Source organism: Engystomops pustulosus, chromosome 3 (genome assembly GCF_040894005.1).
Source record: "Engystomops pustulosus chromosome 3, aEngPut4.maternal, whole genome shotgun sequence".
Lineage (NCBI taxonomy): Eukaryota > Metazoa > Chordata > Amphibia > Anura > Leptodactylidae > Engystomops > Engystomops pustulosus.
In genome coordinates, this window is record NC_092413.1 from 4,995,097 (window position 1) to 5,015,699 (window position 20,603).

Consider the following 20,603-nt stretch of genomic DNA (forward strand, 5'->3'; position numbering starts at 1 on the left):
ATACAGGAGAAGTAGTACTGATCACTGTGTATATTCAGGAGAAGTAGTACTGTGCACTGCCCATATATACAGGAGAAGTAGTACTGTGCACTGTATATATACAGGAGAAGTAGTACTGTGCACTGTATATATACAGGAGAAGTAGTACTGTGCACTGTATATATACAGGAGAAGTTGTACTGTGCACTGTATATATACAGGAGAAGTAGTACTGTGCACTGTCCATATATAAAGGAGAAGTAGTACTGTGCACTGTATATATACAGGAGAAGTAGTACTGTGCACTGTATATATATACAGGAGAAGTTGTACTGTGCACTGTATGTATACAGGAGAAGTAGTACTGTGCACTGTGTATATACAGGAGAAGTAGTACTGTGCACTGTATATATACAGGAGAAGTAGTACTGTGCACTGTATATATACAGGAGAAGTAGTACTGTGCACTGTCCATATATAAAGGAGAAGTAGTACTGTGCACTGTATATATACAGGAGAAGTAGTACTGTGCACTGCCCATATATACAGGAGAAGTAGTACTGTGCACTGCCCATATATACAGGAGAAGTAGTACTGTGCACTGCCCATATATACAGGAGAAGTAGTACTGTGCACTGTATATATATACAGGAGAAGTAGTACTGTGCACTGTCCATATATAAAGGAGAAGTAGTACTGTGCACTGCCCATATATACAGGAGAAGTAGTACTGTGCACTGTATATATATACAGGGGAAGTAGTACTGTGCACTGTATATATATATACAGGAGAAGTAGTACTGTGCACTGTATATATACAGGAGAAGTAGTACTGTGCACTGTATATATACAGGAGAAGTAGTACTGTGCACTGTATATATACAGGAGAAGTAGTACTGTGCACTGCCCATATATACAGGAGAAGTAGTACTGTGCACTGTATATATATACAGGAGAAGTAGTACTGTGCACTGTATATATATACAGGAGAAGTAGTACTGTGCACTGTATATATACAGGAGAAGTAGTACTGTGCACTGTATATATATATACAGGAGAAGTAGTACTCTGCACTGTATATATACAGGAGAAGTAGTACTGTGCACTGTATATATATACAGGAGAAGTAGTACTGTGCACTGTATATATACAGGAGAAGTAGTACTGTGCACTGTATATATATACAGGAGAAGTAGTACTGTGCACTGTATATATACAGGAGAAGTAGTACTGTGCACTGTATATATACAGGAGAAGTAGTACTGTGCACTGTATATATACAGGAGAAGTAGTACTGTGCACTGTATATATATACAGGAGAAGTAGTACTGTGCACTGTATATATACAGGAGAAGTAGTACTGTGCACTGCCCATATATACAGGAGAAGTAGTACTGTGCACTGCCCATATATACAGGTGTCATAAATTATGGGTTATGAGTTCCCTTCTTATGATAGGAGAGTCACCTTTGCCCTATAAGATAACGTAATTAAGGACATATACCATAGGGCAACAGATCCCACCCCCCTCTGTGATCCCCTTTGTTCTCTTCCCCCCCCCTTATCAAAAGAATTGGTAACTGGTTTCCTCTGTCCCTTGGAGGTGTTAATTAGTTTCCTGTGAAATGGTAGACTGGGTGTCTCCAAGGGCCTCATGGTTTTTCATGTGTCTTAAAATGACTCCTTAAGAACATGAAAAATTATACTTCAAAGAAAACTTAGTCATAAAGCAAATATTTTAATTTCTGGTCAACGGTTCTGGATCAGTATCCCCTTATATAGTCCTGGGGTGTCAAGCCCAAAGGATTTGAGAGGAAGGAAGCCAAGAAAACGCCTATTAGACAATTGGGCCAACATTTAATAATGGTGTTTGGTATTGTTAGATTTGTTAATTCATGCTGGTAAATGTGGTGGGCATGTCTTCTTATCAGGGGACTCTTGGGAAAAGATATAACATATTTTGGAAAAATGTCCCTGATTTTCCATCTTGATTAAGGTGTAGCCACACCCCTCTCACATGACCGAGGGGGCGGATCGATTATGTAGTTAAAAGTAACATGCCAGCATTGAATCCTTGTTGTCCATGGGGAATGCCTTCAAGCTGGCAGGACTTCCAAAATTTTCATCGGTTTTCCCCACCGCGGATCTTTATGCCAATCCAATTAGTAAGAGGTCTGTCTTTTCTTTTATTTTATCCCTTTTTATTTCACTGTTTGCTGTTATGTATGTCTGTTATTTTACCCTTTTTGTAACCATTAAGCATTGTGCCTATTTTGCATATTAAATAGTCCTTTAATAAGTTTTTCCTTGTGCTCTATACGTTCCCATACTTCTGGAGAGGGGAATTACCGCTAAGCTGTGTTACCGTGTGAATATCTTTGTGCTAGTAGTAGCTATAGACCGTGTGGGTCCAGGTGAACTGTACTGCATCTAGAAGAGTGTGTGTCTGGGTGTGTGTGCGCGGTCCTGGTGTAGGTTTCTCGTAAGCCGTAATTACGAGTGGTGGCAGCCGTGAAAAGTGAGTTGTATGGAACGGGTGACTTTCGGGGTGCTGAGTGGCCCTGTGTAGTAGCGTTCCATAGGCACGTAAGTGGTAGGGGGGTACATAGTGTGGTTGTGCGCCCCCTGGGCTGTGCGTGTGTAGTGTCTGGGATCCGAATGCGTTTGGTTTCCCTGACATGAGAATTCAGACTGAGTGGGTTTGCCGTGTGCTAGGAGAGTAGGAATTAGCGTAAGGACGCCATTTTGTGTGAGTGGGCGGAGCTTAGGGCTAATTTGCGTGGTCTCCTGGCGTACGTGAACCCCGTGTTTGGAACCCGGCGACTCGGGTTTGTGACAACAGGAGAAGTAGTACTGTGCACTGCCCATATATACAGGAGAAGTAGTACTGTGCACTGTATATATATACAGGAGAAGTAGTACTGTGCACTGTATATATACAGGAGAAGTAGTACTGTGCACTGTATATATACAGGAGAAGTAGTACTGTGCACTGTATATATACAGGAGAAGTAGTACTGTGCACTGTATATATACAGGAGAAGTAGTACTGTGCACTGTATATATATACAGGAGAAGTAGTACTGTGCACTGTATATATACAGGAGAAGTAGTACTGTGCACTGTATATATACAGGAGAAGTAGTACTGTGCACTGTGTATATACAGGAGAAGTAGTACTGTGCACTGTATATATACAGGAGAAGTAGTACTGTGCACTGTATATATACAGGAGAAGTAGTACTGTGCACTGTATATATACAGGAGAAGTAGTACTGTGCACTGTATATATATACAGGAGAAGTAGTACTGTGCACTGTATATATATATACAGGAGAAGTAGTACTGTGCACTATATATACAGGAGAAGCAGTACTGTGCACTGTATATATACAGGAGAAGTAGTACTGTGCACTGTATATATACAGGAGAAGTAGTACTGTGCACTGTATATATATACAGGAGAAGTAGTACTGTGCACTGTATATATATACAGGAGAAGTAGTACTGTGCACTGTATATATACAGGAGAAGTAGTACTGTGCACTGTATATATACAGGAGAAGTAGTACTGTGCACTGTATATATACAGGAGAAGTAGTACTGTGCACTGTCCATATATAAAGGAGAAGTAGTACTGTGCACTGTATGTATACAGGAGAAGTAGTACTGTGCACTGTGTATATACAGGAGAAGTAGTACTGTGCACTGTATATATACAGGAGAAGTAGTACTGTGCACTGTATATATACACAGGAGAAGTAGTACTGTGCACTGTATATATATACAGGAGAAGTAGTACTGTGCACTGTATATATACAGGAGAAGTAGTACTGTGCACTGTATATATACAGGAGAAGCAGTACTGTGCACTGTATATATACAGGAGAAGTAGTACTGTGCACTGTATATATATACAGGAGAAGTAGTACTGTGCACTGTATATATACAGGAGAAGTAGTACTGTGCACTGTATATATACAGGAGAAGTAGTACTGTGCACTGTATATATACAGGAGAAGTAGTACTGTGCACTGTATATATATACAGGAGAAGTAGTACTGTGCACTGTATATATACAGGAGAAGTAGTACTGTGCACTGTATATATACAGGAGAAGTAGTACTGTGCACTGTATATATACAGGAGAAGTAGTACTGTGCACTGTATATATATACAGGAGAAGTAGTACTGTGCACTGTATATATACAGGAGAAGTAGTACTGTGCACTGTATATATACAGGAGAAGTAGTACTGTGCACTGTGTATATACAGGAGAAGTAGTACTGTGCACTGTGTATATACAGGAGAAGTAGTACTGTGCACTGTATATATACAGGAGAAGTAGTACTGTGCACTGTATATATACAGGAGAAGTAGTACTGTGCACTGTATATATATACAGGAGAAGTAGTACTGTGCACTGTATATATATATACAGGAGAAGTAGTACTGTGCACTATATATACAGGAGAAGCAGTACTGTGCACTGTATATATACAGGAGAAGTAGTACTGTGCACTGTATATATACAGGAGAAGTAGTACTGTGCACTGTATATATATACAGGAGAAGTAGTACTGTGCACTGTATATATATACAGGAGAAGTAGTACTGTGCACTGTATATATACAGGAGAAGTAGTACTGTGCACTGTATATATACAGGAGAAGTAGTACTGTGCACTGTATATATACAGGAGAAGTAGTACTGTGCACTGTCCATATATAAAGGAGAAGTAGTACTGTGCACTGTATGTATACAGGAGAAGTAGTACTGTGCACTGTGTATATACAGGAGAAGTAGTACTGTGCACTGTATATATACAGGAGAAGTAGTACTGTGCACTGTATATATACACAGGAGAAGTAGTACTGTGCACTGTATATATATACAGGAGAAGTAGTACTGTGCACTGTATATATACAGGAGAAGTAGTACTGTGCACTGTATATATACAGGAGAAGCAGTACTGTGCACTGTATATATACACAGGAGAAGTAGTACTGTGCACTGTATATATACACAGGAGAAGTAGTACTGTGCACTGTATATATACACAGGAGAAGTAGTACTGTGCACTGTATATATACAGGAGAAGCAGTACTGTGCACTGTATATATACACAGGAGAAGTAGTACTGTGCACTGTATATATATACAGGAGAAGTAGTACTGTGCACTGTATATATACAGGAGAAGTAGTACTGTGCACTGTATATATACAGGAGAAGTAGTACTGTGCACTGTATATATACAGGAGAAGTAGTACTGTGCACTGTATATATATACAGGAGAAGTAGTACTGTGCAGTGTATACATACAGGAGAAGTAGTACTGTTCACTGTATATATATACAGGAGAAGTAGTACTGTGCACTGTATATATACAGGAGAAGTAGTACTGTGCACTGTAAATATATACAGGAGAAGTAGTACTGTGCACTGTATATATACAGGAGAAGTAGTACTGTGCACTGTATATATATACAGGAGAAGTAGTACTGTGCACTGTATATATATACAGGAGAAGTAGTACTGTGCACTGTATATATATACAGGAGAAGTAGTACTGTGCACTGTATATATATACAGGAGAAGTAGTACTGTGCACTGTATATATATATACAGGAGAAGTAGTACTGTGCACTGTATATATACAGGAGAAGTAGTACTGTGCACTGTATATATACAGGAGAAGTAGTACTGTGCACTGTATATATACAGGAGAAGTAGTACTGCGCACTGTATATATACAGGAGAAGTAGTACTGTGCACTGTATATATACAGGAGAAGTAGTACTGTGCACTGTATATATACAGGAGAAGTAGTACTGTGCACTGTATATATATACAGGAGAAGTAGTACTGTGCACTGTATATATACAGGAGAAGTAGTACTGTGCACTGTATATATATATACAGGAGAAGTAGTACTGTGCACTGTATATATATATACAGGAGAAGTAGTACTGTGCACTGTATATATATATACAGGAGAAGTAGTACTGTGCAGTGTATACATACAGGAGAAGTAGTACTGTGCACTGTATATATACTGGAGAAGTAGTACTGTGCACTGTATATATACAGGAGAAGTAGTACTGTGCACTGTATATATATACAGGAGAAGTAGTACTGTGCACTGTATATATACTGGAGAAGTAGTACTGTGCACTGTATATATACAGGAGAAGTAGTACTGTGCACTATATATACAGGAGAAGTAGTACTGTGCACTGTATATATATATACAGGAGAAGTAGTACTGTGCACTATATATACAGGAGAAGTAGTACTGTGCACTATATATACAGGAGAAGTAGTACTGTGCACTGCCCATATATACAGGAGAAGTAGTACTGTGCACTATATATACAGCAGAAGTAGTTCTGCAGCACATCTCCCCTCCACTCTCTGCAGCACATCGCTCCTGCTGCGGCCCCTGACATCTGCAAGGAGAGGCTGTTGTAGCTTTAAGACACGAGTCTCCTCCCCCTGTGCAGAGCTCCGCCCCCTGAGTGAGGGAGTGACTGAGCTGATACATTGTAGCAGAGCAGCTGCAGGGATTCCTCCTATACACATATATATATATATATACACACACAGGAGACCCCTGAGCGGCGCCCCCCAGCACCCGGACCCCAGCAGTGCACGGTGAGTGTCATTACTATTTCTTATCTGTGGGACACGCCCAGTTGCGGGTCTAGACTCTGTGGGTGACAGCACTTAACCCTTTCCTGTATCTCCGGGCCCCCACCCTTCCTCTCCCAAACTTCTTCCTCAGCAGCCGGTTACCCCTGTCACTGGGGGGAGAAGCTCCGGGTGCAGGATCCTGTCTGTAGTTTATTTTGGGTGGTGCAGATTACCCAGAACCCCCCGGGGGGCGAGAGGAGGGGGGGGGGGGATAAACTTCCGTGACATCCAGGATCACGAGAGGGGGATACTATCTATTACTCTCTGTTATCAGCCATTACATCCCGGGGAGAGGAGACTGTACAGGGGGGATACAATCTATTACTCTCTGTTATCAGCCATTACACCCCGGGGAGAGGAGACTGTACAGGGGGATACAATCTATTACTCTCTGTTATCAGCCATTACATCCCGGGGAACGGAGACTGTACAGGGGGATACAATCTATTACTCTCTGTTATCAGCCATTACATCCCGGGGGGAGGAGACTGTACAGGGGGGGATACAATCTATTACTCTCTGTTATCAGCCATTATATCCCGGGGAGAGGAGACTGTACAGGGGGGATACAATCTATTACTCTCTGTTATCAGCCATTACACCCCGGGGAGAGGAGACTGTACAGGGGGGGATACAATCTATTACTTTCTGTTATCAGCCATTACACCCCGGGGAGAGGAGACTGTACAGGGGGGATACAATCTATTACTCTCTGTTATCAGCCATTACATCCCGGGGAGAGGAGACTGTACAGGGGGGATACAATCTATTACTCTCTGTTATCAGCCATTACATCCCGGGGAATGGAGACTGTACAGGGGGATACAATCTATTACTCTCTGTTATCAGCCATTACACCCCGGGGAGAGGAGACTGTACAGGGGGGATACAATCTATTACTCTCTGTTATCAGCCATTACATCCCGGGGAGAGGAGACTGTACAGGGGGGGGATACAATCTATTACTCTCTGTTATCAGCCATTACACCCCGGGGAGAGGAGCCTGTACAGGGGGGGATACAATCTATTACTCTCTGTTATCAGCCATTACATCCCGGGGAGAGGAGACTGTACAGGGGGATACAATCTATTACTCTCTGTTATCAGCCATTACATCCCGGGGAGAGGAGACTGTACAGGGGGGGGGATACAATCTATTACTCTCTGTTATCAGCCATTACATCCCGGGGAGAGGAGACTGTACAGGGGGGATACAATCTATTACTCTCTGTTATCAGCCATTACACCCCGGGGAGAGGAGACTGTACAGGGGGATACAATCTATTACTCTCTGTTATCAGCCATTACATCCCGGGGAACGGAGACTGTACAGGGGGATACAATCTATTACTCTCTGTTATCAGCCATTACATCCCGGGGAGAGGAGACTGTACAGGGGGATACAATCTATTACTCTCTGTTATCAGCCATTACATCCCGGGGAATGGAGACTGTACAGGGGGATACAATCTATTACTCTCTGTTATCAGCCATTACATCCCGGGGAGAGGAGACTGTACAGGGGGGATACAATCTATTACTCTCTGTTATCAGCCATTACATCCCGGGGAGAGGAGACTGTACAGGGGGGATACAATCTATTACTCTCTGTTATCAGCCATTACATCCCGGGGAGAGGAGACTGTACAGGGGGGGATACAATCTATTACTCTCTGTTATCAGCCATTACATCCCGGGGAGAGGAGACTGTACAGGGGGGGATACAATCTATTACTCTCTGTTATCAGCCATTACACCCCGGGGAGAGGAGACTGTACAGGGGGGATACAATCTATTACTCTCTGTTATCAGCCATTACACCCCGGGGAGAGGAGACTGTACAGGGGGGATACAATCTATTACTCTCTGTTATCAGCCATTACATCCCGGGGAGAGGAGACTGTACAGGGGGGATACAATCTATTACTCTCTGTTATCAGCCATTACACCCCGGGGAGAGGAGACTGTACAGGGGAATACAATCTATTACTCTCTGTTATCAGCCATTACATCCCGGGGAGAGGAGACTGTACAGGGGGGGATACAATCTATTACTCTCTGTTATCAGCCATTACACCCCGGGGAGAGGAGACTGTACAGGGGGGGATACAATCTATTACTCTCTGTTATCAGCCATTACATCCCGGGGAGAGGAGACTGTACAGGGGGGGTACAATCTATTACTCTCTGTTATCAGCCATTACACCCCGGGGAGAGGAGACTGTACAGGGGGGATACAATCTATTACTCTCTGTTATCAGCCATTACATCCCAGGGAGAGGAGACTGTATAGGGGGATACAATCTATTACTCTCTGTTATCAGCCATTACATCCCGGGGAGAGGAGACTGTACAGGGGGGGATACAATCTATTACTCTCTGTTATCAGCCATTACATCCCGGGGAGAGGAGACTGTACAGGGGGGGATACAATCTATTACTCTCTGTTATCAGCCAATACACCCCGGGGAGAGGAGACTGTACAGGGGGGGGATACAATCTATTACTCTCTGTTATCAGCCATTACACCCCGGGGAGAGGAGACTGTACAGGGGGGATACAATCTATTACTCTCTGTTATCAGCCATTACATCCCGGGGAGAGGAGACTGTACAGGGGGGATACAATCTATTACTCTCTGTTATCAGCCATTACATCCCGGGGAGAGGAGACTGTACAGGGGGGGTACAATCTATTACTCTCTGTTATCAGCCATTACATCCCAGGGAGAGGAGACTGTATAGGGGGATACAATCTATTACTCTCTGTTATCAGCCATTACATCCCAGGGAGAGGAGACTGTATAGGGGGATACAATCTATTACTCTCTGTTATCAGCCATTACATCCCGGGGAGAGGAGACTGTACAGGGGGGATACAATCTATTACTCTCTGTTATCAGCCATTACATCCCGGGGAGAGGAGACTGTACAGGGGGGGATACAATCTATTACTCTCTGTTATCAGCCATTACATCCCGGGGAGAGGAGACTGTACAGGGGGGGATACAATCTATTACTCTCTGTTATCAGCCATTACACCCCGGGGAGAGGAGACTGTACAGGGGGGATACAATCTATTACTCTCTGTTATCAGCCATTACATCCCGGGGAGAGGAGACTGTACAGGGGGATACAATCTATTACTCTCTGTTATCAGCCATTACATCCTGGGGAGAGGAGACTGTACAGGGGGGATACAATCTATTACTCTCTGTTATCAGCCATTACACCCCGGGGAGAGGAGACTGTACAGGGGGGATACAATCTATTACTCTCTGTTATCAGCCATTACACCCCGGGGAGAGGAGACTGTACAGGGGGGATACAATCTATTACTCTCTGTTATCAGCCAATACACCCCGGGGAGAGGAGACTGTACAGGGGGGGATAGAATTTATTACTCTCTGTTATCAGCCATTACATCCCGGGGAGAGGAGACTGTACAGGGGGGGATACAATCTATTACTCTCTGTTATCAGCCATTACATCCCGGGGAGAGGAGACTGTACAGGGGGGGATACAATCTATTACTCTCTGTTATCAGCCATTACATCCCGGGGAGAGGAGACTGTACAGGGGGGGATACAATCTATTACTCTCTGTTATCAGCCATTACATCCCGGGGAGAGGAGACTGTACAGGGGGGATACAATCTATTACTCTCTGTTATCAGCCATTACATCCTGGGGAGAGGAGACTGTACAGGGGGGATACAATCTATTACTCTCTGTTATCAGCCATTACACCCCGGGGAGAGGAGACTGTACAGGGGGGATACAATCTATTACTCTCTGTTATCAGCCATTACACCCCGGGGAGAGGAGACTGTACAGGGGGGGGGGATACAATCTATTACTCTCTGTTATCAGCCATTACACCCCGGGGAGAGGAGACTGTACAGGGGGGGGGGGGGATACAATCTGTTACTCTCTGTTATCAGCCATTACATCCTGGGGAGAGGAGACTGTACAGGGGGGGATACAATCTATTACTCTCTGTTATCAGCCATTACATCCCGGGGAGAGGAGACTGTACAGGGGGGATACAATCTATTACTCTCTGTTATCAGCCATTACACCCCGGGGAGAGGAGACTGTACAGGGGGATACAATCTATTACTCTCTGGTATCAGCCATTACACCCCAGGGAGAGGAGACTGTACAGGGGGGGGGATACAATCTATTACTCTCTGTTATCAGCCATTACACCCCGGGGAGAGGAGACTGTACAGGGGGGGGGATACAATCTATTACTCTCTGTTATCAGCCATTACATCCTGGGGAGAGGAGACTGTACAGGGGGGGATACAATCTATTACTCTCTGTTATCAGCCATTACACCCCAGGGAGAGGAGACTGTACAGGGGGGGGGATACAATCTATTACTCTCTGTTATCAGCCATTACATCCTGGGGAGAGGAGACTGTACAGGGGGGGATACAATCTATTACTCTCTGTTATCAGCCATTACACCCCGGGGAGTGAGTGACTTGCAATCATCTCTTGCTCAGTTTTCACTAATTTATCCACATTATATAAAGGACTTAAAGAATCAGAGATATCTTCATTTCTGCGGCTCCTTTTATCATCACTTTGGAGTTTCTGCCCCTTTAAGACATTTGTTACTGTTAATATTTGTTTATTCAAAACATTTAGAGAAACTGATACATTGTATCCAGGAGCATAGAACAACTACTCCATACCAGGTTATACTGTCCTTCCTACAAAAGATAGGTGTGATGTCAGCAGGGGGCGGGGCTGTGACTACCTCTCACACAGGATATACAGGCAGGGGGCTGGGCTGTGACTACCTCTCACACACAATATACAGGCAGGGGGCGGGGCTGTGACTACCTCTCACACAGGATATACAGGCAGGGGGCGGGGCTGAAACTACCTCTCACACAGGATATACAGGCAGGGGGCGGGGCTGTGACTACCTCTCACACAGGATATACAGGCAGGGGGCGGGGCTGTGACTACCTCTCACACAGGATATACAGGCAGGGGGCGGGGCTGTGATTACCTCTCACACAGGATATACAGGCAGGGGGCGGGGCTACCTCTCACACAGGATATACAGGCAGGGGGCGGGGCTGTGACTACCTCTCACACAGGATATACAGGCAAGGGGCGGGGCTGTGACTACCTCTCACACAGGATATACAGGCAGGGGGCGGGGCTGTGACTACCTCTCAAACAGGATATACAGGCAGGGGGCGGGGCTGTGACTACCTATGAGGTAAGGGCTGGTGGTTAGCAGTGATAGATTGTGTAGGTGAGGATCTCTTGCTGTAATTTTGGGCGAGGTTCTTCCTTATCTCTTCTAATGATCCTCCAGTATAATCTTTACCTCCGGCTGCACATAATTCTCATTTTGCAGAACAGCAAACCCTGTTCTTGTAGTTTTCAGGGACTACTCTCCCATCATTGTCCTGGTTGCCTGTAGTAGTTTTTTCAGTATTTTTGGGCTAGTTGATGATGAGCAGGGGTGTGATTGGGGTACGGGGTGGCCATGACTTGGGGCGGGGGAGTCCTTAGTCCCTGGCTGTGTCACTTCCTGCAGGGTGTGAGCGGGCCCAGGTACACATCCAGAGCTGCCAGATTCCTCTCTATTATTTACCTGTCGCAGGTGAGGCGTGAGAGAGCAGACAGCGCTATTCTGTCCCCTCCTGTGTGCAATATTTACCCGTCACAGGTGAGGCTTTGCTCCTCTGTGTGAGAAAATGTGTGAGTTTTTGCAATTTGTTGACACTGATACATTGTAACAAACCCTCAGCAGTGAGAGCCGGGCACGTCTGGCTCCTTTCAGCTTCTCTGTGGCTCTTCCCTGATGACGGAGCGCACAGATATTCAAGGAATGTGAGAACTGTTTGAAGTTTATACGGCACCCGGCGGAGATGCCGCAGCCGAAATCATCTGGAGTCTGCAGCATAGAATCTCCTGACACCTGTAATGACATTAGATTGTCAGTTCCTGGGGTCAGTAGGGTGGGATCATATATGTGTACACATGCAGTGGACCAGTAGAATCGGCAGTGGCTTCCGCTCATTTATTATCCACCCATTTCCAGTAATTGATAAGGACTGGACATTTCCTTGTGATAATCAGTAGGAAATTCTATGGGGGGGGGGAGGGTGGGGAGAGAGAATTTACCAAAACTGAGCCCTATTAATACAGACCACGTGCCATAGCGCCCTACACTCCCCAGAGATGGAGGGAGGGAGTATTTCTTGGGGTAACGTGCGTGCCCATGGCGGTTCCAGAATTCTGGTTCTGCCCTTCCTCTCCTTTCATCAGTGCAGGTTCCTATAGCCTCCACCTATATGATCACACATACTACATCCCAGTATCTCTAGAGTTAGAGACATTGGTGATAATCTGCACAAAAAGGGATTGAAATGAAAACCCCAACCCCCACTGTCCACCAGATATACCAAAAATGTTTATAGGATCTAAAGCGGGAACATATGAGAAGTCTACAACTCTATGCTAAAAATGGGAAACCGAATAGGACCTGCAACATAAGAAGAAATATACAGGCGGCCCCCTACTTAAGAACACCCGACTTACAGACGACCCCTAGTTACAAACGGATCTCTGGATGTTGGTAATTTCCTGTACTTTAGTCCTAGGCTACAATAATCAGCTGTAACAGTTATCACAGGCGTCTGTAATTCAGATTTATTGTTACTCCTGGTTCTTAAGACAATCCAACATTTTTAAAATCCAATTGTCACAGAGACCAAAAAAATGTTTTGACTGGGCTTACAATGATAAAGTATATGGTTTCGACTTACATACAGACTCAACTTAAGAACAAACCTACAGAACCTATCTTGTGTTGACTGCCTGTATACCTAAATCTTTACTTAAATTCTATGCTTTGTGAACTAAGTAAACATCTTTCATTAAATGCGTTGAAGATCACAGGCTCGGCAAAGGGTAGAGTGGCGATGAAGGGCCCAGGTGTCCACCTCTAAAAAAAAGTATGAAACTGATTGAAAATGGTAAAAAAATAGCATAGATTATAAAATATGGATTGTAAAATCATGAAAACATATATGTTCGTGAAAAAGTCCCGAGAGCGAATTCTTTGTACTTCATGTGCTTCTTGTAAACAAATGAAAAAGTAAAAAATAATAAAAAGTAAAAAAAAATGAAAAAGTAAATGAAAAAATAATTTCCTTCATCATCTGACAAACCCAAAGTAACTGGTGCCGAACGTTCCAGGAGTCACTGACTTTGAATAAATGTTCTGCTGTTCCAGAGTGAGTGAAACTCTCCGGCAGCAGGAAAGGAGGGAACCTACCAGCCGGAGCAAGAGGAGTTGTCCCAAGTCTGTGATTTCTAGAGTATTTCATCTTTACATTTTTCATTTAAGTCCCCCAAGAAGTCCGGTCACCCCGAAAGGCAAAGAGAGGACGGGATAATGCGGAGAATCTCCATGGGGAATCCTCTCATCACTGCAGATGGAATTGCCGCCAGTTCAGCGCTGAATAGGGTGCAAGCCGATTCTTCCGTGACCAAACCTCTCATTAACAGAAAGAATCAGAAGACGAGACTCCCCGATACTGAGGAGCCGGTTGTGTGGACAGAGAAGTGTCCTCAGCTCATTTAGTGATGGAAGCAAGTCTACTGTATTCATATCTGATGGGAAACATTACTGGTCCACATACTGGGGAAAGACTGAAGCCAAAGTGTGTAAAGCAGTCAGTGAGAGGAGGTGGAGGAAGTGTCCGGGTTTGGAGAATGTTTTCTGCAGGAGTTGGACCTCTCATACAGATACAGGCAGAGGGAATACAAGTGTCAGAACCTTCTACACTACGTGGTCCATTCCTTGATCTTCACTCAATAAGCAGCAATTTCCTTGCAGGACAAGTCCTGGTCTGAACCCAATAGAAAACCTCTTGAAAATCCTTGGTGACAAAGTTCTTGCCAGGAAACCCACAAGAGTCACAGAACTAAGGAAGAGACTGGAAGAAGAGCGGAGCAAATCCCAGCTGTGTGAGAGACTAGTGAGGTCCTGTGTCCCGGGGGCTGAGGTCCTGTGTCCCGGGGGCTGAGGTCCTGTGTCCCGGGGGCTGAGGTCCTGTGTCCCGGGGGCTGAGGTCCTGTGTCCCGGGGGCTGAGGTCCTGTGTCCCGGGGGCTGAGGTCCTGTGTCCCGGGGGCTGGGCTCCTCTGTGTCCCGGGGACTGGGCTCCTCTGTGTCCCGGGGGCTGGGCTCCTCTGTGTCCCGGGGGCTGGGCTCCTCTGTGTCCCGGGGGCTGGGCTCCTCTGTGTCCCGGGGGCTGGGCTCCTCTGTGTCCCGGGGGCTGGGCTCCTCTGTGTCCCGGGGGCTGGGCTCCTCTGTGTCCCGGGGGCTGGGCTCCTCTGTGTCCCGGGGGCTGGGCTCCTCTGTGTCCCGGGGGCTGGGCTCCTCTGTGTCCCGGGGGCTGGGCTCCTCTGTGTCCCGGGGGCTGGGCTCCTCTGTGTCCCGGGGGCTGGGCTCCTCTGTGTCCCGGGGGCTGGGCTCCTCTGTGTCCCGGGGGCTGGGCTCCTCTGTGTCCCGGGGGCTGGGCTCCTCTGTGTCCCGGGGGCTGGGCTCCTCTGTGTCCCGGGGGCTGGGCTCCTCTGTGTCCCGGGGGCTGGGCTCCTCAGTAACTACAGGGGCTGTTTCTTTTAGGTTTGTGTTTGCTCACTTGGGGGGCTGTGCGTGCCCACGGCGGTTCCAGATTTCGGCTTCTGTTTTTCCCAGCATATTTCTGGGCTCGGTGCAGTAGATAAGTAAAATATATATCTACATTTTTATACTGTATTCTGGTGCCTACACAGTGTACCCCGGCTGTGTATATGTACTGTGTGCACCGGAACTATAGTGACCGGCTCTTATAGGTTTGTGTCCGTTAGAGGTTATGTGCATGGCCATGGGGGTCCAAGTTTTCAGGTTCTTCCTGGACTCCAGACCAGTAGTGTGTGTATAACCCCATATAACCCATACTATCCGTGCTCCCACATCAACATGTTGCCTATAACCTGTAATAGTCTTATAATGTCCGGCTTGCATGGCTTGCTACCTGCGACTCCTTTGCTTTGTTGCTTTTTCCTTTTCTCACCATTTTTTATTTATTTTTTTTATTCCTCTTACCTGCAATCAACATCTCTGCGGCGTCCAGCTCTCACTCACACTGCTGCTTGGAGTAAGCACTCATGGCCTTCCCAGGTATGTAGGCTTTAGGTGGTCAATGTCGGCAGCATATGGTGTAAGGACGTTGGTGGTGGACTTGTTGGCTCATACTCTTAATGGGTCTTATGTTGGAGTTTGGTGATGAATTCCTGGACTTAGAGGCCCGGGAAGGGATGGAGGCTGGCATAGAGGCCCGGGAAGGGACGGAGGCTGGCATAGAGGTCCAGGAAGGGATGGAGGCTGGCATAGAGGTCCGGGAAGGGACGGAGGCTGGCATAGAGGTCCAGGAAGGGATGGAGGCTGGCATAGAGGTCCGGGTAGGGATGGAGGCTGGCATAGAGGTCTGGGAAGGGATGGAGGCTGGCATAGAGGACCAGGAAGGGATGGAGGCTGGCATAGAGGTCCGGGTAGGGATGGAGGCTGGCATAGAGGTCCGGGAAGGGTTGGAGGCTGGCGTAGAGGTCCGGGAAGGGATGGAGGCTGGCGTAGAGGTCCGGGAAGAGATGGAGGCAGGTGGAGGCTGGCGTAGAGGTCCGGGAAGGGATGGAGGCTGGCGTAGAGGTCCGGGAAGGGATGGAGGCTGGCGTAGAGGTCCGGGAAGGGATGGAGGCTGGCGTAGAGGTCCGGGAAGGGATGGAGGCTGGCGTAGAGGTCCGGGAAGGGATGGAGGCTGGCGTAGAGGTCCGGGAAGGGATGGAGGCTGGCGTAGAGGTCCGGGAAGGGATGGGAAGGGAGGGGGGAAGGAGCCAAATGAGGAGGGGACTGTACCGGAGGTGGGGGGGAGACCACTGAGGAGGGGACTGTACCGGAGGGGGGGAAGGAGACCACTGAGGAGGGGACTGTACCAGGGGGGGGGGAGACCACTGAGGAGGGCACTACAGGGTCGGGGGGAAGGAGACCACTGAGGAGGGGACTGTACCGGAGGGGGGAAGGAGACCACTGAGGAGGGGACTGTACAGGAGGGGGGGGGGAGGAGACCACTGAGGAGGGGACTGTGCCGGATGGGGGGAGGAGACCACTGAGGAGGGGACTGTGCCGGAGGAGGGGAAGGAGACAACTGAGGAGGGGACTGTGCCGGAGGAGGGGAAGGAGACAACTGAGGAGGGGACTGTGCCGGAGGAGGGGAAGGAGACCACTGAGGAGGGGACTTTACCGGAGGAGGGAAGGAGACCACTGAGGAGGGGACTGTACCGGATGGGGGGAAGGAGACCACTGAGGAGGCGACTGTACCGGATGGGGGGAAGGAGACCACTGAGGAGGGGACTGTACCGGATGGGGGAAGGAGACCACTGAGGAGGGGACTGTACAGGAGGAGGGGGGGAGACCACTGAGGAGGGGACTGTACCGGATGGGGGAAGGAGACCACTGAGGAGGGGACTGTGCCGGAGGAGGGGAAGGAGACAACTGAGGAGGGGACTGTGCCGGAGGAGGGGAAGGAGACAACTGAGGAGGGGACTGTGCCGGAGGAGGGGAAGGAGACCACTGAGGAGGGGACTGTACCGGAGGAAGAGGGGGAAGGAGACCACTGAGGAGGGGACTGTACCGGATGGGGGGAAGGAGACCACTGAGGAGGGGACTGTACTGGATGGGGGGAAGGAGACCACTGAGGAAGGGACTGTACCGGATGGGGGAAGGAGACCACTGAGGAGGGGACTGTACCGGAGGGGGGAAGGAGACAACTGAGGAGGGAACTTTACCGGAGGAGGGGAAGGAGACCACTGAAGAGGGGACTGTACCGGAGGGGGGAAGGAGACCACTGAGGAGGGGACTGTACCGGAGGGGGGGAAGGAGACAACTGAGGAGGGGACTGTACCGGAGGGGGGAAGGAGACAACTGAGGAGGGGACTGTACCGGAGGGGGGAAGGAGACCACTGAGGAGGGGACTGTACCGGAGGGGGGGGGGGAGACCACTGAGGAGGGGACTGTACCGGAGGGGAGGGGGAGACCACTGAGGAGGGGACTGTACCGGAGGTGGGGGGGAGACCACTGAGGAGGGGACTACAGGGTCGGGGGGATCTTTATGGAGTCAGGTGACAGAAACTCATCTGAATTACAATTTATTAACCCCAAACACATCCGCCTATTGTACGGGTCTGCGGGGGAAGTGTAAATATTTACATAATTAGTCATAATAACGATCCTTATTAGGTGGCGCGTGACTCTGAGCCCTGGGGGATTCTGGGTAATGGAGAGACAGCGGCAGTCAGTGACCTGCAGATTGTGAGGTCATCAGACATTATGGCTCAGGTGATGTCACAGCGCTGCCGTGATGTCATCAGAGGGGTCATGTGATGTCCTCGCCTCTCACCGCTGGGATTTGGATGGGAGTCTGTGCTGAGTCAGGGAATATCTATGGGGGAGGCTGGCGATCTCCGCTCTCCGGGGGGCACTGACCGCGCTGGACTGCCCGGGTGTAGTATAATCCTCACATTATTCCACACCAGTGACCTCCCCGCAGATCATCACTCCCGTTATCTCCTTGCATATATAATGATCTCTCTGCAGATCATTTCTCTGCCTCCTCCTGCAGATTATTATTCCTGATCTCTCTGCAGATCATTTCTCTGCCTCCTCCTGCAGATGATTTCGCACCTCCCTCCTTACACTTCATACAGAGCCTCCCTGTGTACATAAGGCGCTGAATCCGTGTCCCATCAGGGAGGGGCCGATGGCCCAGAGTAAATATATATACAGTAAGAGGGGTGGGGGGGCAGGTACATAAGTAAGTGCCCACCTTCATATTCTGATTACCTGTCACCAGTAGGAGGGATATACAATATATATATATATATATACCGCGGCAGGTGATGTCATCACAATGTAATATACTTGTATGGGAGGTCAGCTGCTCTATGACCTCACCAGTGACATCATCGCTGTATAACACCTGCAATGGGGATATCGCTCTGCCCACCACTGGTCATTCAATTCACAACAAGCCGTAAAGTGAGAGACATTTCATTGCTAACCAAGTCGTGTGTACTGCCATCTAGTGACCAGAATTGGAATATACCGTCATATATTTTAGCATGTAGGACCGTGGGGTGGCTCCTGTCTGTAGGTCTGGTTATCCGTGTCTGCGCACACCGTGGGGCTCTTGTGGCACTGTACAGATTTTTTTTACTCTGTAAATAGGTGTCTCTCGGTTTCATCCGGTTCCTAATGTCTTCCAGGGGGAAAGATGATGCCATTTGGTGGGATTTCCTCCAAAATCAAGATCGATCGTCTGAAGGCGTCCGGTGTGGGATCCTATGACTGTGCGGTGAAATACCTCAACCAGGACTATGAGGGTCTGCGCCAGTCCTGCCTGGAGAACGGCTCTCTCTTTGAGGACCCCCACTTTCCAGCTGCCACCTCCTCCCTGGGCTTCAAGGAGTTGGGTCCGGGCTCCAGCAAAGTACAAGGGGTCCGATGGAAGCGGCCGTCGGTGAGTACCGCCGTGGGGTCTGACGTAACGCCATTTGGGGTGATCCGAAGTCTGACGAGGGGACGAGGGTCATAGCAAAAGTTATTAGTAAAGTAAAACTTTGCTTCATGAAGATTTATCCACATTTTGGTGACGGTGATGATGGAGACCGCCCTGTACACTCTCTCTGCAGGAAATCGTCTCGGATCCACAGTTCATCGTTGGGGGAGCCACCAGAACGGACATCTGTCAGGGGGCCCTGGGTGAGTCTGTGTCATGTTATATAACCACAGTGGAGCGCAGTCCAGATACACCCTGATACACAGCAGGAACATGATCAGCACTGCACCTGAGAGCTAACAGAGGAGCAGCAGTCCAGATACACCCTGATACACAGCAGAAACATGATCAGCACTGCACCTGAGAGCTAACAGAGGAGCAGCAGTCCAGATACACCCTGATACACAGCAGAAACATGGTCAGTGCTGCACCTGAGAGCTAACAGAGAAGCAGCAGTCCAGATACACCCTGATACACAGCAGAAACATGATCAGCACTGCACCTGAGAGCTAACAGAGGAGCAGCAGTCCAGATACACCCTGATACACAGCCGGAACATGGTCAGTGCTGCACCTGAGAGCTAACAGAGGAGCAGCAGTCCAGATACACCCTGATACACAGCAGAAACATGGTCAGTGCTGCACCTGAGAGCTAACAGAGGAGCAGCAGTCCAGATACACCCTGATACACAGCAGAAACATGATCAGCACTGCACCTGAGAGCTAACAGAGGAGCAGCAGTCCAGATACACCCTGATACACAGCAGAAACATGGTCAGTGCTGCACCTGAGAGCTAACAGAGAAGCAGCAGTCCAGATACACCCTGATACACAGCAGAAACATGATCAGCACTGCACCTGAGAGCTAACAGAGGAGCAGCAGTCCAGATACACCCTGATACACAGCCGGAACATGGTCAGTGCTGCACCTGAGAGCTAACAGAGGAGCAGCAGTCCAGATACACCCTGATACACAGCAGAAACATGGTCAGTGCTGCACCTGAGAGCTAACAGAGGAGCAGCAGTCCAGATACACCAGGAACATGGTCAGTGCTGCAACTGAGAGCTAACAGAGGAGCAGCAGTCCAGATGCACCCTGATACACAGCAGAAACTGGGTCAGTGCTGCAACTGGGAGCTAACAGAGGAGCAGCAGTCCAGATGCACCCTGATACACAGCAGAAACTGGGTCAGTGCTGCAACTGGGAGCTAACAGAGGAGCAGCAGTCCAGATGCACCCTGATACACAGCAGAAACTGGGTCAGTGCTGCACCTAAGGGCAAACAGAGGAGCAGCA

The 20,603-nt window shown here is 48.0% G+C and overlaps 1 protein-coding gene across 1 annotated transcript in view; it reads left to right on the forward strand.

Annotated features, from left to right (window-relative positions):
• Positions 1 to 2,014: 2,014 nt before the first annotated feature.
• Positions 2,015 to 20,603, forward strand: part of CAPN11 (calpain 11) — a 41,672-nt gene continuing 23,083 nt past the window's right edge. Inside the window, exons 1-3 of the mRNA XM_072139813.1 lie at positions 2,015 to 2,151; positions 19,016 to 19,269; positions 19,442 to 19,511. Of these exons, the coding sequence (XP_071995914.1) occupies positions 2,037 to 2,151; positions 19,016 to 19,269; positions 19,442 to 19,511 (439 nt within the window). The 5' untranslated portion in view covers positions 2,015 to 2,036. The remainder of the gene's footprint in view (positions 2,152 to 19,015; positions 19,270 to 19,441; positions 19,512 to 20,603) is intronic.